The following is a 14,150-nucleotide window of genomic DNA, read 5'->3' on the forward strand; positions in this document are numbered from 1 at the left end:
ACATTCCCACCAACAGTGCACAAGAGTTCCTTTTTTCTCCACATCTTCACCAATATTTACTGTTTCTTGTGTTTTTTTATTTTAGTCATTCTGACAGGTGTGAGACAGTATCTCATTGTGATTTTGATTTCCATTTCCTTAATGCAGCCATTGAAATGAGCATATGGTCCTTATTCTTTCTCTTCTTGATGCGATGTATCACACTGATTCATTTGCAAATATTCAGCCACACTTGCACCCAGAATAAATCCCACTTGAATATGTGAATGACTTTTTAAATTACTGTTGGATTCAGTTTGCTAATGTTTTGTTGAGGATTTTTGGATCTATGCTTATCATAGATATTGGCCTATAGTTCCCTTTTATTGTAGTATCTTTATCTGGTTTTGTGTCAGGGTAAATGCTAGCCTAAAGTGACAATCTTTTAAGGATACTCAGTTCTCTCTAGGTAGATAGGGGAAGGTAATTCATTCACTATCTTTTCCTACCGGGTGATGGATATTAAGGAGGGCACATGAGGTGATGAGCACTGGGTGTTATATGCAACTAATGTATCATTGAACACTACATCAAAAACTAACGATGTACTATATATTGGCTAATTGAACATAATAAAAATTAATTAATTAATTAATTAATTAAAAAATAGAGCTACCCTATGACCCAGTAATAGTCCTACTAGATATTTACCCCAACGATACAGATGTAGAGGTCTTAAGGGGTACCTGCACCCCAATGTTTAAAGAAGCATTGTCCACAATGGCTAAACTATGGAAAGAGCCCGGATGTCCTTCAACATATGGATAAAGAAGATGTGGTGTATACATTTACAGTGGGATATTACTCAGCCATCAGAAAGGACGAAACCTTACCATTTGCACTGAAGTAGATGAACTGGAGGGTATTATGTTGAGTGAAATAAGTCAATCAGAGAAAGACAATTACCGTATGGTTTCAATCATATGAAGAATATAAGAAAGAGTGCAGAGGATTATAGGGGAAGGGAGGGAAAAACCGAATGGAAAGAAATCAGAGAAGAAGAAAACCACTAGAGACTCTTAACTATATGAAAGAAACGGGGTTGCTGGAGGAGAGGTGGGTGGGGGATGGGGTAACTGGGTGTCATATGTAACTGATGAATTACTGAACTCTATATCTGAAACTAATGTTCTCTATGTTAAAAATTTAATTGAAATTAAAAAAGAAAATGTAAAAAGCTGAATCACATACTGCACTATTCATAAAAACAAAATTGATAGTTTGGGGGAAAGAAGCAATTTGGTAGGAAAAATGTACTTTAACACCAAACACTTAACTGTCAGAGGGTAAAATGAGGCCTATTTGGATTATCCAATGAGTGGTCTTTGTTTTTTAATTAAACCATTCAAGTGCTAGAAGAAAACACAGGTGAATTCCTATTTAATCCTAATGTTGGGAAGGCTTTCTAATAAAAAACTCAATTCCATAGGTCATTTTCTTCCCTTGTTTTGGCTGCTATAACAAAAATACTATAGACTGGGTGACTTGAACTAACATGTATTTATTTCTCATGATCTGGAGACTAGAAAGTCCTACATAAGTCACCTGGAGATTTAGTGTTTGGGAAAACCCGCTCTCTGGTTCATAGATGGCCCATCTCACTGTGTGTTCACATGGCAGAGGAGCTAGAGCGCTCTCTAAGGTTATAAGGTACTAATCCCCTACAGGACAGGAACAGGAAGTACGAATCCCATTCACCAGGGCTCCACCCTAATCAGTTCCCAAAGACCCCGGTCTCCAAATATCATCACTTAGGGAGTTATATTTCAATATATGAATTGGAGGACAGGAGAGGGAAACAAACATTCAATCTGCAGCGGTAAAAAAAAAAAAAGTTGATAAATTTTACTACATACATTTTTTAATTTATGTAATTAAAAATCACCATAAACGAAGTCAAAATACAGTTGTATTTTGACTTGAGAAAAGATATTTCCAGATGAAGAGTAATAGCCCGATACATAAAGGACTCTTGAAAATTAAAAGACAAGGTTCCAGAAATCTGATAGAAAAATGGGTAAAGACATGTAGTTCAGCTCCATCTACTCTCTCATCCTTATGACTTTCAATGTCCTTCTCCCACAAAATGCTCAAAGCCACTCTCAGCCATACCCAAAATATGTCCTCTATCTCTCTCCTCCATCCTTTGCCCTCCATACCCTCTGCCTGCAATAGTGTCCTTTCTGTTGACCATTTTACAAAGTTCTAGCCATCCCACCAACTTCATTTGTTTATTCGATAAGCATCTTGGGGGGGGGGGGTTGTTGTTGTTGTTGTTTAAGGTTTTATTTATTTATTTGACAGAGAGAGATCACAAGTAGGCAGAAAAGCAGGCAGAGAGAGAGAAAGGAGGAAGCAGGCTCCATGCTGAGCAGAGAGCCCGACACGGGGCTGGATCCCAAGACCCTGAGATCATGACCTGAGCTGAAGGCAGAGGCTTAACCTACTGAGCCACCCAGACACCCCTCGATAAACATGCATTAATGCCTATTATATGCCAGTAGGAATACAAAGGTGAATGCGCTGAGCTATTCCATCAAGATACTCATTGCCAAGCCTGGCAGTTCTTGTTCATTTTGCCTGTGTAATCCACATGATATACACCATGGATACATCACAGGTTTTTCCGATTTCCTACAGGCTCTGGCGTAGATAAAAGTAGACAAGTTAATTGTAAACCTCATTTCACATGCTCTGACTCCCTTTTCCCCTGCAGCTTATTGATTTCAAAATTCCACCTTCTGTTCAAAGTCTTCCCTGTTTTCTTCAAATCCAGCAAATCAGTTTCTCCTCTTCTTTGGGGACCCTTGTTTCTCTAACTGTAGCATTTATGTCATTCTGTCTTGTGCTATAACCATGTCCATTACCCCTGAGTGCCCAGTTCTTTCCTTGTCTCCCAGATCATGAGACACAACCCTTTCTTCTCCACACAGATAGCATTAAACATTTGCCCAATTGAATTGCATTCAGTTAGTTCCTTGGCCAAAACAGAAAGCAAATATAGACCGGGAAGCTGAGCTCTAAACAGCTGGTGACCTGGCCTCACCTAGAAGAAAGTGAAAAGGACTTTGGCTCTTTCTGAACATATAACCTAACTCAGCCGCGTTTGCTCACTCTTTCAGGAAATCAGGTTGCCTACAGCAAAGAATTGGGAACAAGAACAAGAGAGCCTTAGCGGCTGGCAGAACAAAGTGAGTATATACACTCTAATGGTTTTTATGAAGATTTTTCAGCCAAATGAGACATGATGAATCTGGGTGTGGGGTGCAGGATGTGGTAGGGTTTATTGCACAAACTTTTGTAGGGTCTGCTCCAAAAAAATAGAAGAAATTTTAAAAACCAGACCAGAATTTGTAAGTAGCTTAGAAAATTGGCCACCCAGTAAATAAACATGCACTAGCAACAGGACTTCTCCTGAGGAGGAGGATTTCCACTTAACTAATTTATGTGACTGAGACTTTAAGGAATTCATGTCCACTCTCCCAGCCTCAGCTTCTTTTTCTAGAAATTGAGAGAATTGGACTCAGTGTGCTCCAAGAGCCTCTCCACCTCCGAGGTTTTATAATCAGATGGTATTACTATTTGCACAATACCATGCTAGGTACTATGAGAGATTCAAAAATGGGAAAGACACAGCCCTTGCCTTCTGGCAGAGTTTGGCTTCTTTGAGCTTTCATTTTCTCGCCTGTAAAGCCGGTCCGGTGTGAGGATGAAAAGATGTGTTTGTAAAGCCCTGACTGCCTGGCACTTCATAAGTGTCCCATAACTGGCACATCATAGTATCTCTAAAATGAGATTAGCAAATGGCATTAATAAGTGGGTTAAGATGCTCAAGTGAGCTACTGGAAGCAAAAGGCCTTTTTTGGTGTAAACATCAGTGCCTGTGTGAGAGACAAGTCCGTCACATTTGTGTTTCAGCAGCATGAATCCGATGGCTTCAGCAGGACCCATGGACAATTCCAGATTAGCACCCCACAACGGCTATCCTGTGAACCAACAAGGCATGTGTCAGGTGGCCCTGTCTCCAAGCAACCAGCCCCAAGTACATCTACTTCCTGTGAACCCACCGGGTTTGAAGCTACCTGGGAGTGAGCAGCCTGTCCAGAGAGCCTTCATGGAGGCCAAAACCTTAGGAGTAAGTGAAATTTTGCTCTGCAAGGACAGGTCACTGGCTGGCAACAGATGGGGGCTGGGGGTGGGGGGTGCTTGGAAATACAGAAACTCCAAATCCAGCAAGCAGGGTTGGAGCTGACCCAGGCTTGCTAAACTCGGGTCCACCAGAAATCTCAGCTGGGCAACATTACCAGAGCCTCAGTATGGGGCCTTGGATTCTGTGCCTTAGGCATTTTAAGAAAGAGGAAGAAAGGTAACAACAACCAAAAAAAGCAGTAAACTTGAATGTTGGTCCTTTTTAAAATTCCATTTATATTAAATAATCAGAATAGCCAAATCCATATAAAGAGAAAGTAGATTAACAGTTGGGGATGGCCATGCCAAGGGGAGACTGAATGGGGGAAGGATGAGAGGTAAAAGGCATAGGGTTACCTTTCTTTATTCTTTATTTATATTCAATTTAGTTAACATACACTGTATTATTGGTTTCAGGGGTAGAGTTAGACATTCATCTGTTGCATATAACACCCAGTGCTCATTGCATCACCTGCCTCCTTTATGCCTATCACTCAACTATCCCTTCCCCCCACCCATTCCCCCTCCAGCAACCCTCAGTTTGTTCCCTAGAATTAAGCATCTCTAATGGTTTGCCCCCCTCTCTATTTTCATCTTATTTTATTCTTTTCCTTCCCTTCCCCTGTAGTCATCTGTTTTGAATGTTGGTCCTTTTGCCAGTGTCCATGTTGATTCATGTGGCCTCTGGAAAAAAGTGGGCATACCAAACTTTAAGGTAGAGTCTAAACCCAGCATGTGGGGAAAAAAGCATCTTAGACAACCAGCAAAATAACAATTCACGGTGATTTTCCCCTAAAAGGCTGTCTTGGACAGGACCAAGAGAGGCCCACTTCATTGCATAGCTGAATGCTGACAATCACAGATTCTGACCCAGACCGCCTAAGCTCATGTCCTAGCTCCACCCCCACTTACTACTCATGGGAGTGTCATTTCATACAGACTGTATGGAGGGCACTTTGTGTCTTTCAAATTTACAAAAGACCCAATAATTCCATTTCTGAGCCTCTGTCCTACAGATGCTGCCTGGGCACACAAGAAATGTGATATGTAGGAGCCTAATTACTGCAGCATGCTTTGTGATGACAACAGAATGGAAACAATAAAAATATCTATAAATATAATAGTGGTTAAATAAATGTATCATTTTAAAGATAGAATGTAGTATAGCTCCAAAGAGAACAAAGAATTTCTTTGTGTAATGATATGGACATACCCCAAGACATATCTTTGATGGTGGGTATTAAGGAGGGTACGTATTGCATGGAGCACTGGGTGTGGTGCAAAAACAATGAATACTGTTATGCAGAAAAGTAAATTTAAAAAAAAGTAAGGGGCAGACATTGTGTACAGTCTATTACCATTTGTACAAATTTAAGAAAATAATATATTTGAATTTGCTGCCATATTTGTAGTATACACACACCACACACACACATATATATATATATACATATATACATACATACATAATATATCTGTGTATATGAATATATGCCATTTGTGCAAGAGTATATCTATGTTACTTTCCTAGGACTGTCATAACAAAGTTCCACAAACTGGGTGGATTATAACAACAGCAATGATCTCACAGTTCTGGAGGCCAAAATTTCACAATGAAGTAGTCCACAGGCCCATGCTCCCTATGAAGGCATTAAGGGAAGGTCTGTTCCAGGCCTTTCTCCCAACTTCTGGTATTTCCTTGGCTGGTGGCAGGACAACCCCAATCTTGGTACACAAGGAATTCCCCTGTGTGCTTGTGTGTCTCTTCATGTCATTCTTTCAAAGAACCAGCTTCTAGTTTTATTGATCTGTTCCACTGTTCTTTTGGTTCCTATTTTGTTGATTTCTGCTCTAATCTTTATTACTTCTCTTATCCTGCTTAGTTTAGGCTTTATTTGCTGTTCTTTCTCCAACTCCTTTAGGTATAAGATTAGCTTGTATATTTGAGACTTTTCTAATTCCTTAAGAAAGACTTCTATTACTGTATACTTCTTCTTAGGACCACCTTTGCCACATCCCAAAGGTTTTGAACAGTTGTGTTTTCATTTTAATTTGTTTCCATGAATTTTTTAAATTCTTCTTGAATTTCCTGGTTGATCCATTCATTTTTTAGTAGGGTGCTCTTTAACCTCCAAACATTCCAAATTTCCTCTTGTGATTGAGTTCAAATTTCAAAGTGTTGTGGTCTGAAAATATGCAGGGAATAATCCCAGTCTTTTGGTAACAATTGAGACCTGATTTGTGACCCAGTATATGATCTATTCTGGAGAATGTTCCATGTGCACTGGAGAAGAATGTGTATTCTCTTGCTTTAGGATGGAATGCTCTGTATTTATCTGTGAAGTCCACCTGGTCCAACGTGACATTCAAAGCCCTTGTTTCCTTGTTGATCTTCTGTCCATTACTGTGAGTGGGGTGTAGAAGTCCCCTACTATCATTATATTATTATCAGTGGGTTTCTTTAAGTTTGTTATTAATTGGTAGATACAATCAGCTGCTCCCAAGTTAGAAGTATAAATATTTATAATTGTTAGATCTTCTTGTTGGATAGACCTTTAAGTATGATATAGTATCCCTCTTCATCTCTTACTACATCCTTGGTGTAAAATCTAATTTGTCGGATATAAGGATTGCTGCCCCAGTTTTCTTTTGATGTCCATTAGCATGATAAATCCAGCCCTGGAGCTGAATGATCTCTGTCCCCACTCTCCAGGGCATCCTTAGGGGAAAGCAGTCAGTCCCTTTTGTGTGTGCCAAACTCCATAGACTCCTGAAGGGCACACCTACACCAATCCTCCAAGGGGAGGAAGGGGGCCTCACTAAGGCCCTGCTACCTTCTGGGCCCCTGCTCCAGGAGCAGTTGTCTGGTCATGGCAGGGTCTCCCAGAAGTTGTTGCTTACTGGGCCCTGGCTTGGAGAGCAGTCACCCAATCATGTCGTGGCTCAAGATCTATGGCAACACTGAGTTCAGAGACCACTCATGGGCTCACTGATTGTAGCCAGGCTTCCACTCCAGTGCTTGGGAACTCTGCTGCTCTTGGGTATACCCAGTCTTTCTGTAACCCTGGAGATCCTGAGACCACATGGTCTCACCTAGGATTCTGCCCCACTTCACCCCCTGAGCACCTTTCAGGTAGTGATGTCCCTTATAAGAGCAGACTTCTGGAAGTTCTGATCTAGTGCTCCACTGCGATATCACTTTCCCATAGCTGACTTACACAGGCTCTCTCCTCCTGTCATTTATCTTCCAATATATCCCCTCAGATTCACTTCTCCACACCTCCCACCTTGCAAAAAGTGGTTGCTTTTCTATTTGTAGAATTGAACCAATTCTTTTCTTAGATCTCAGGTTGAATTCACAGGTGTTCAGAATGATTTGATAGATATCAGCTGAATTCAAGGTAGATGAAATGCAAGTCTCCCACTCTTCTGCCATCTTCCCTCTCCCTCCCAGGACCATCTTGTGGTATTGGTATATACACCTGTAAAGAACAAAGGAAAGTTATACACCAAAATGTAAGGGGGATGTTTTCTCTGAATATAAGGTAATTATGGATTTTTTATTTCATTTTTATATCTTTCATATGACTTTGTAGACTAGGAAAATGTAAGATTTATTAAAATAAAAAGGAGGTACAAAGGGGATATGGGAACCCATCCCAGAAACAAAGGCTTTGGATTTTGGCTCTCCCGACAGGCTGCCCAGATCCTTATTGGCCTGATACACATCGGCCTCGGCTCGGTCATGGCCACCGTCGTCTCTGGGGGCTACACAGCTGTCTCACTCTTTGGAGGCTTTCCCTTCTGGGGAGGCATCTGGGTAAGTAATGAGTCACCCCACCAGGCGAGTGAATTCCCAGAAATTACCAACACACTCAGGGCCATCTTGCCAATTTGTGTGGCTTGTACTCCACAGCAGGTTCCCAGTCAAGAGAACAAGCAAGGTGTAAAGCTGGCCCACGCCTTGCTTACCAGGCATGTTGGTTTGCTAGAGCTGCTGTGACCAACAGCACAGATTAGGTGGCCTACCCAACAGAAATGCATTCCTCACAGTTTGGAGGCTGAAAGTCTAAGATCAAGGTGTCATCAGGGTTGTTTCTTCTGAGGCCTCTCTCCTTGGCTTGCAGACAACCGCCTTCTCCCTCTGTCTTCATGTGCTTTCAGTGTATCTGTGCCCTAATCCCCTCTTCACATGAAAACACCACTCATATTGAATTAGGGCCACCCTAATGATCTCACAGAGAATTAGTCACACCTTTAAAGGCCCCAACATCAAACATAGTCGCATTCTGAAATACTGGCGGGTTAGGACTTCACCAGATTAATTTTGAGAGGACACAATTCAGCCATAACACCAAGTGACAGCCCAACAAGGTGCCATTCACCCAGAGGGGGCTCATTTTCTATTTGATTCACCCCAGGGGTCAGGGAACTTTCTTCTCATTCATCAGCCCAGGGGTGGCACCTTTTTTCAATTCATACAACAGTGCCAATGTATAAAAGGATGTATTGGTAATAGCCTTCAAGTGTTGTTCAACACAGGCCCACAGCCTGAGATCCAGGAGAAGAACATCTCCACCAATGGCTGAGAGTGACTACTGAGACACAGAACAGTCATTAAACAATGGGGACCCAACCTGGAGTCCACAGATGGGCTTCAGAGTCTCCATTCTGGCAAAATATTTGGTGTGCTAGATGTGTATTTTTTTTCCTGGAAAAGTCCATAGCTTTCATCAGATTCTCAGGGTGACCTATGACTCCATAAAATGTTAAAAACCACAGATCCTTTCTCTTCTCCAATTTACTGTCTGTTTGATTCCTTTGCATTCTCCCTTAGTGTCCTCTAAGCTACTCACGCGCAAACACACTCTCTCTCTCTCTCTCTCTCTCTCTCTCTCTCTCCTTCCTCCCCTCCCTGCCCCACGTCCTTCTTCTCTCTGTTGTTACATAGTCTTTGTCTCTGGACTCACACACCTATCTATGATTCAAATACAACTTTTCTCATAAATAGCAAAACTCCAGAGTACCCTAGATAAGGAAAGTCCCCCCTTATCCTATGACATTTAAATCATTTAAATAAAATAGCCTAATGTTATCCCCACCCTTGTGCCAACAAAACACCTGCAAAATGGCAAGGCTCATGTTCTTGGGAGGATCTTTCTCTGAGTACCTGCTCTTTCTTGTTTCCATCTGGGTCTCATTTACTGAGGCTGTGATCCTCTTCTGCTGTGCATGGACCCAGAGTTGGAACTCAGCCTCTATTCCTCTCCCCCAGTGCTGCATCTGTATAACCCATTTTCATGGAGTTTGGGTCAATGGAGAGGCTAACACCATGGCCACAGAATGGCTTGCTATTGGGCATTAGATGCAACTGAGTACTGTTGCCTGGACATCTTCCTTTCTGCCAGGTTGACCAGCTCTCATGACCATCCCCCCTCCTTATATCTGCAGGCAGTTTTGATCCCGGTTGCTGTTTTGACTCCAGGACTACGTATTCCCTAAAGATCATTAATGTCCTCTTCCAAAACAAAGACCCATCTCCTCTGGCATCTTAAAAGGACCCGAAGCGACCTCAGAAGGCCAGCCCCTAGTTCCCTTCCCTCCTTATCAAGTCTCTATATACTGAGGGGTTTAAGAATGAGATTTATTTTCCCACATACAGGAAAAAATACCATTCCCTTTAAAAGTCATAAGAAGCTAGAGTAACTTTTCATTGTAAAACTGTTTCCACCCCATGACACATGCATCTACCTTGAGAGGGAGGGTATGTAGGGTAAGGGTTAAGAACATAGGGTCTGGGGATGCCTGGGTGGGTCAGTTGTTTAGGTGTCTGCCTTCAACTCTAGTCATGAGCTCAGCGTCCTGGGATCCAGCCCTGAGGTGGGCTCTCTGCTCAGCGGGGAGTCTGCCTCTCCTTCCCCTTCCTGTCCTTCCTCCCTCCATGTTGACTTGAAGGCACCAGCACAGGAACCTAGTATGTATGAGAGAATGTGTGTGACCAGTATCCTGGGAGCTGGAAGATGGGATGTAATCTGGGGCATCTTTCTAAATCCCCCTCTTCTGTACCAGTTTATTGTTTCAGGATCCCTCTCGGTGTCAGCAGAAAATCTGCCACAATCTTCTTGCCTGGTAAGTCACCTCCTGACACAGGCTCTGCCAGCAGAGGCCTATAGGAGACACCCTCTGGGGAAAGGAAGGTTAACGCACAATCCCTCCCTCATCCCTACATCTCACCAGACTCAGGGCACTGATACATGTGCTCACTCATACTCACAGGCAGGACTACAAAAACCTGGCCAGAGTCATGATAGGAAGGAGCCCAGAGGATTCTGGGGAGGGAAGGGCAACACAGCCACCTGCATTAAGGAAGAGACAGAGCAGTGTCCCTAAGAGGTGCCTACTGGAGGAGACACACAGCTCCTAGGGGTCCCGGCTCCACTCCAGCAGAGCAGGCACTGATAGGGCCTGTGGCACAGGGATTCCAGCCATTCCTGCGGGAAGCCAGGGGAAGCTCAACTACCTGCTTCCCGAAGAAATCCAGCCAAGTGAGCTCTGCTAATCACAGAAACAAGGTCCCCTATAGGCACAGACCAAGAAAGTACCTTCGTTTCTCTCACAAGCAGGTTGTCTAGGGTGAACGGCCTCAGGATGGCCAGGTCCTTCTACCGCATGAGATCTATTTGAAAATCTCCAAAGGGAAGCTCTAAATTCTGGGCAGGTCCTTCTGCACCTGGCCCAGAATCATAGAGGACCAGAGCCTGTCATATCCCAAGACACAGGGGCTGAGCATCCTATCTGTCTCATATGGGATAAGCAGGTTGAGTGTTTCCCAAAGATATGTCCTAGGGACACTTGTCCTATGCGACACTTGTCCCATGCAACACTCTGGGAAAATGAGTAGATAAATTGGGGAAAGCTCTATTTAGTAGTCCCCTTTCTGGAAGATCCATGATCCTGGGGTATCTGGGTGGCTCAGTTGGATAAGTGACTGCCTTCAGCTCGGGTCATGATCCCAGAGTCCCAGGATCAAGTCCCACATTAGGCTCCCTGCTCAGCAGGGAGTATGCTTCTCCCTCTGACCCACCCCCATGCTTGTGTTCTCTCTCTCTCTCTCTCTCAAATAATGAATTAAATAAATAAATAAATAATAAACAAAATATAAATAAATAAATAAAAATGACATTTTTAAAAAAGATCCATAATCCTTGTTAAAGGCTCTGACAAGTCCTGCAGCAAAGACCTATTTAACTTAGTTCAGCCCAGCTTTTTTCCAACGTTAATTTGCCTGCACACTTTTTTGTACAGAACAACTCTTTCCTTGCTACAGAACTAAAGCTCTAGGGATTCCCATTAAGAAGCACTTGTTGAGTCTCTATTCATCTCAACTACAATAATTTTCTTCTTTTACCCTGACCCTCTGTGTCTTCTTCAGCTGAAAGGCAGCTTGGGCTTGAACATCATCAGTGCAATCTGTTCTGTGGTTGGAATCATACTCTGCATCACGGATCTGGGTCTCATCCCATCTTACTCTGTCTCCTAGCCCCACAGTTATAACTGGGGTGTGGTGAGTACCCATCTGAACCAATGTTCCTCTAAGTTCAGAGTTAGCTAGGCTTACCAAATCATTAGAAAGCCCAAAATCAAACTTCTTCACCTAGCACTGTAGAAAAAAAATCAGAACAGAATGTAAAGTCCCTGACCTATGGCTTTATTGCTGTGTTACTTGAAGCATGTGACTTTTCTTAGTCTTCGTTTCTACCTTTATAAAACAGTACCTACCTATGACATTATTGGCAAAATTAAATGCAATTATAACACGCAGATGCCTCCCACTGCACCCCTGCTTGTGACTGTGGACAAGGGGTCAGCAAAGGTTTTTTGTAAATGTTCAGAGAATAAATATTTAAGGCTTTGCAGGCCCTCTGGTTTCTGTTACAACTACTCATCCCTATCCTGTAGTGGGAGAGCAGCCATCGGAAATAGGTATCTGCCTTCAACTCCAGCCCTGAGTTGGATCCCAGTGAGAATATGCAGTGAGCATGGCAGTTTTCTGATAAATCTTTATTTATGAAAATAGACGACAGCCAGGATTTGGCCCATGAACAATAATGTACCAACCTATGCTGACCCGCAGAAATATAATGTGAGCTGCATGTCTGATTTTAAATATTCTAGTCGCCACCTTAAAAAAAAAGAAGAAGCAAGTGAAATTAACTTTAATAATATATCTTATTTAACCCAATATATCCAAAATGTCATTTCAACACACAATCCGTGTTAAAAATTAAAAAATGATCAGTTTGATATTTTGCATTTTGGGTACTCGATCTTTGAAATCCTGTGTGTCACGCACATCTCACTTTGGGACTAACCACCTCCCAAATGCACAACAGCCACACGAGACTCATGACCCTGGGACTGACAAGAGGGCACAGCACAGACAAGTCCTTGTCCACTCGGTCCCTCCATCTGTCCGGCAACCCATCTTCTCCTTCCCAGTCATGTGACAGAGATGTTTTCCTAAAGGATGACTACCCTTCCCCTTAGAGAAGTACCAGTAGTCTTAAAATAACAATTCTTTTATCAACACACTTGACCCTCACAAAAACTTGGTGAGACAAGATTAGAGGACTTCCTCAAAGCCATAGAGACAGCCCACCACAGAGCCACACTTGAAGCCAGACCTTGGACGCCTAAACTAGCCCTCCTAACAACCCATTCCCTGTGGTTCCAGAGCCCTGGTGTGGCTATTTCCAGTGTGATGCTCATCTTCTGCCTCCTGGAGTTCTGCATAACCTGTGTTTCTTCCCACTTTGGCTGCCAACTGGTCTGCTCTCAACAAAACTACGTGAGTCCAAAGGCTCCTCAGTGGGCTGGAAGGTGCCCCAAAGAGGGTGGAGTCTAGAGGGATGGCCATGCTTCCCCTTCCTGCTCAGGAGCAGAAGTCTCGCAGGGTGTAAAGGCCTCCGTGCCTGCCTGGTCCTTCTTGCACCCTTACTAGGGCACCTCCTGTGCACCTGTGTTTTCCAGGTGGGCGTGGTCCTCCCGAATGTCTGTGTGGCAAACCCAGGGGTCGTCCCAGAACCAGTGAACTTGCCACCGACTTCTTCCAACCAGTTCCAGGGCTCCAGATAAGCAAAGCCAAAGCTTCTAGAAGCATCTTTCGAAGAGACAGAAAGAAGACCTCCCCTTTCTGGGCTTCTGAAACCCAGGATCCTCTTTCCTTGACAATCTAAAGAAAATGTTTCTCTACCTTCATGCATCTTGACTTCATTCAATTTGGCATGGAAAACCTTGCATTTCCTCTATTTAAAAGGAGACAGAAATTTAAAGTGGCTTTTAACAAAGAGATCCTCCCTAGGGCATTTGCACCTGGGGCTTTGTGTGCTTACCTGTGTGAGCTCATGGGTTGGAAGACTCAATGTCTAGACAACCCAACCTTCCTTCTCTCAATCATTCGTTCATTGATTAAATATGTACTGAGCCATGAGCGCCTATGGACTCTGAAAAACAATCTGAGGGTTTTGAAGGGGCAGGGGGTGGGAGGTTGGGGGATCCAGGTGGTGGGTATTATGGAGGGCACGGATTGCATGGAGCACTGGGTGTGGTGCATAAACAATGAATTCTGTTACACTGAAAAGAAATATAAAAAAATGTACTGAGCATTTGATATGTTCTAGGAAGGTTAACAGTGGAGAACACATCCCCTGACTTCTAGGAACTTTTGGCCTCATAGGACAATTAGGCAAGCAATTTTCTCTAACACGGGGCAGAATATGAGGACTCACAGAGAGAGAACAGAAAAGGATATGATTTATTCTAATGGTGATGGGGAAAGTAGAGAGAACAACCCTGGTTAAAGAAGCAACATCTGAGTGGGGCATTAAAGGAGGCTTTTCTGTGCAATAAAGAACCACCCTGTT

The 14,150-nt window shown here is 43.1% G+C and overlaps 1 protein-coding gene across 1 annotated transcript; it reads left to right on the plus strand.

Annotated features, from left to right (window-relative positions):
* The first annotated feature begins 3,167 nt into the window (after positions 1–3,167).
* Positions 3,168–13,717, plus strand: LOC131822718 (membrane-spanning 4-domains subfamily A member 8-like). The gene is given in 7 exon segments (XM_059159010.1): positions 3,168–3,230; positions 3,958–4,174; positions 7,925–8,047; positions 10,297–10,356; positions 11,660–11,791; positions 12,962–13,075; positions 13,258–13,717. Coding segments are annotated over 6 exon segments (747 nt in total). The 5' UTR covers positions 3,168–3,230; positions 3,958–3,961; the 3' UTR covers positions 13,363–13,717.
* The last annotated feature ends 433 nt before the right edge of the window (positions 13,718–14,150 follow it).

This window comes from Mustela lutreola, chromosome 1, assembly GCF_030435805.1.
Source record: "Mustela lutreola isolate mMusLut2 chromosome 1, mMusLut2.pri, whole genome shotgun sequence".
Taxonomy (NCBI): domain Eukaryota; kingdom Metazoa; phylum Chordata; class Mammalia; order Carnivora; family Mustelidae; genus Mustela; species Mustela lutreola.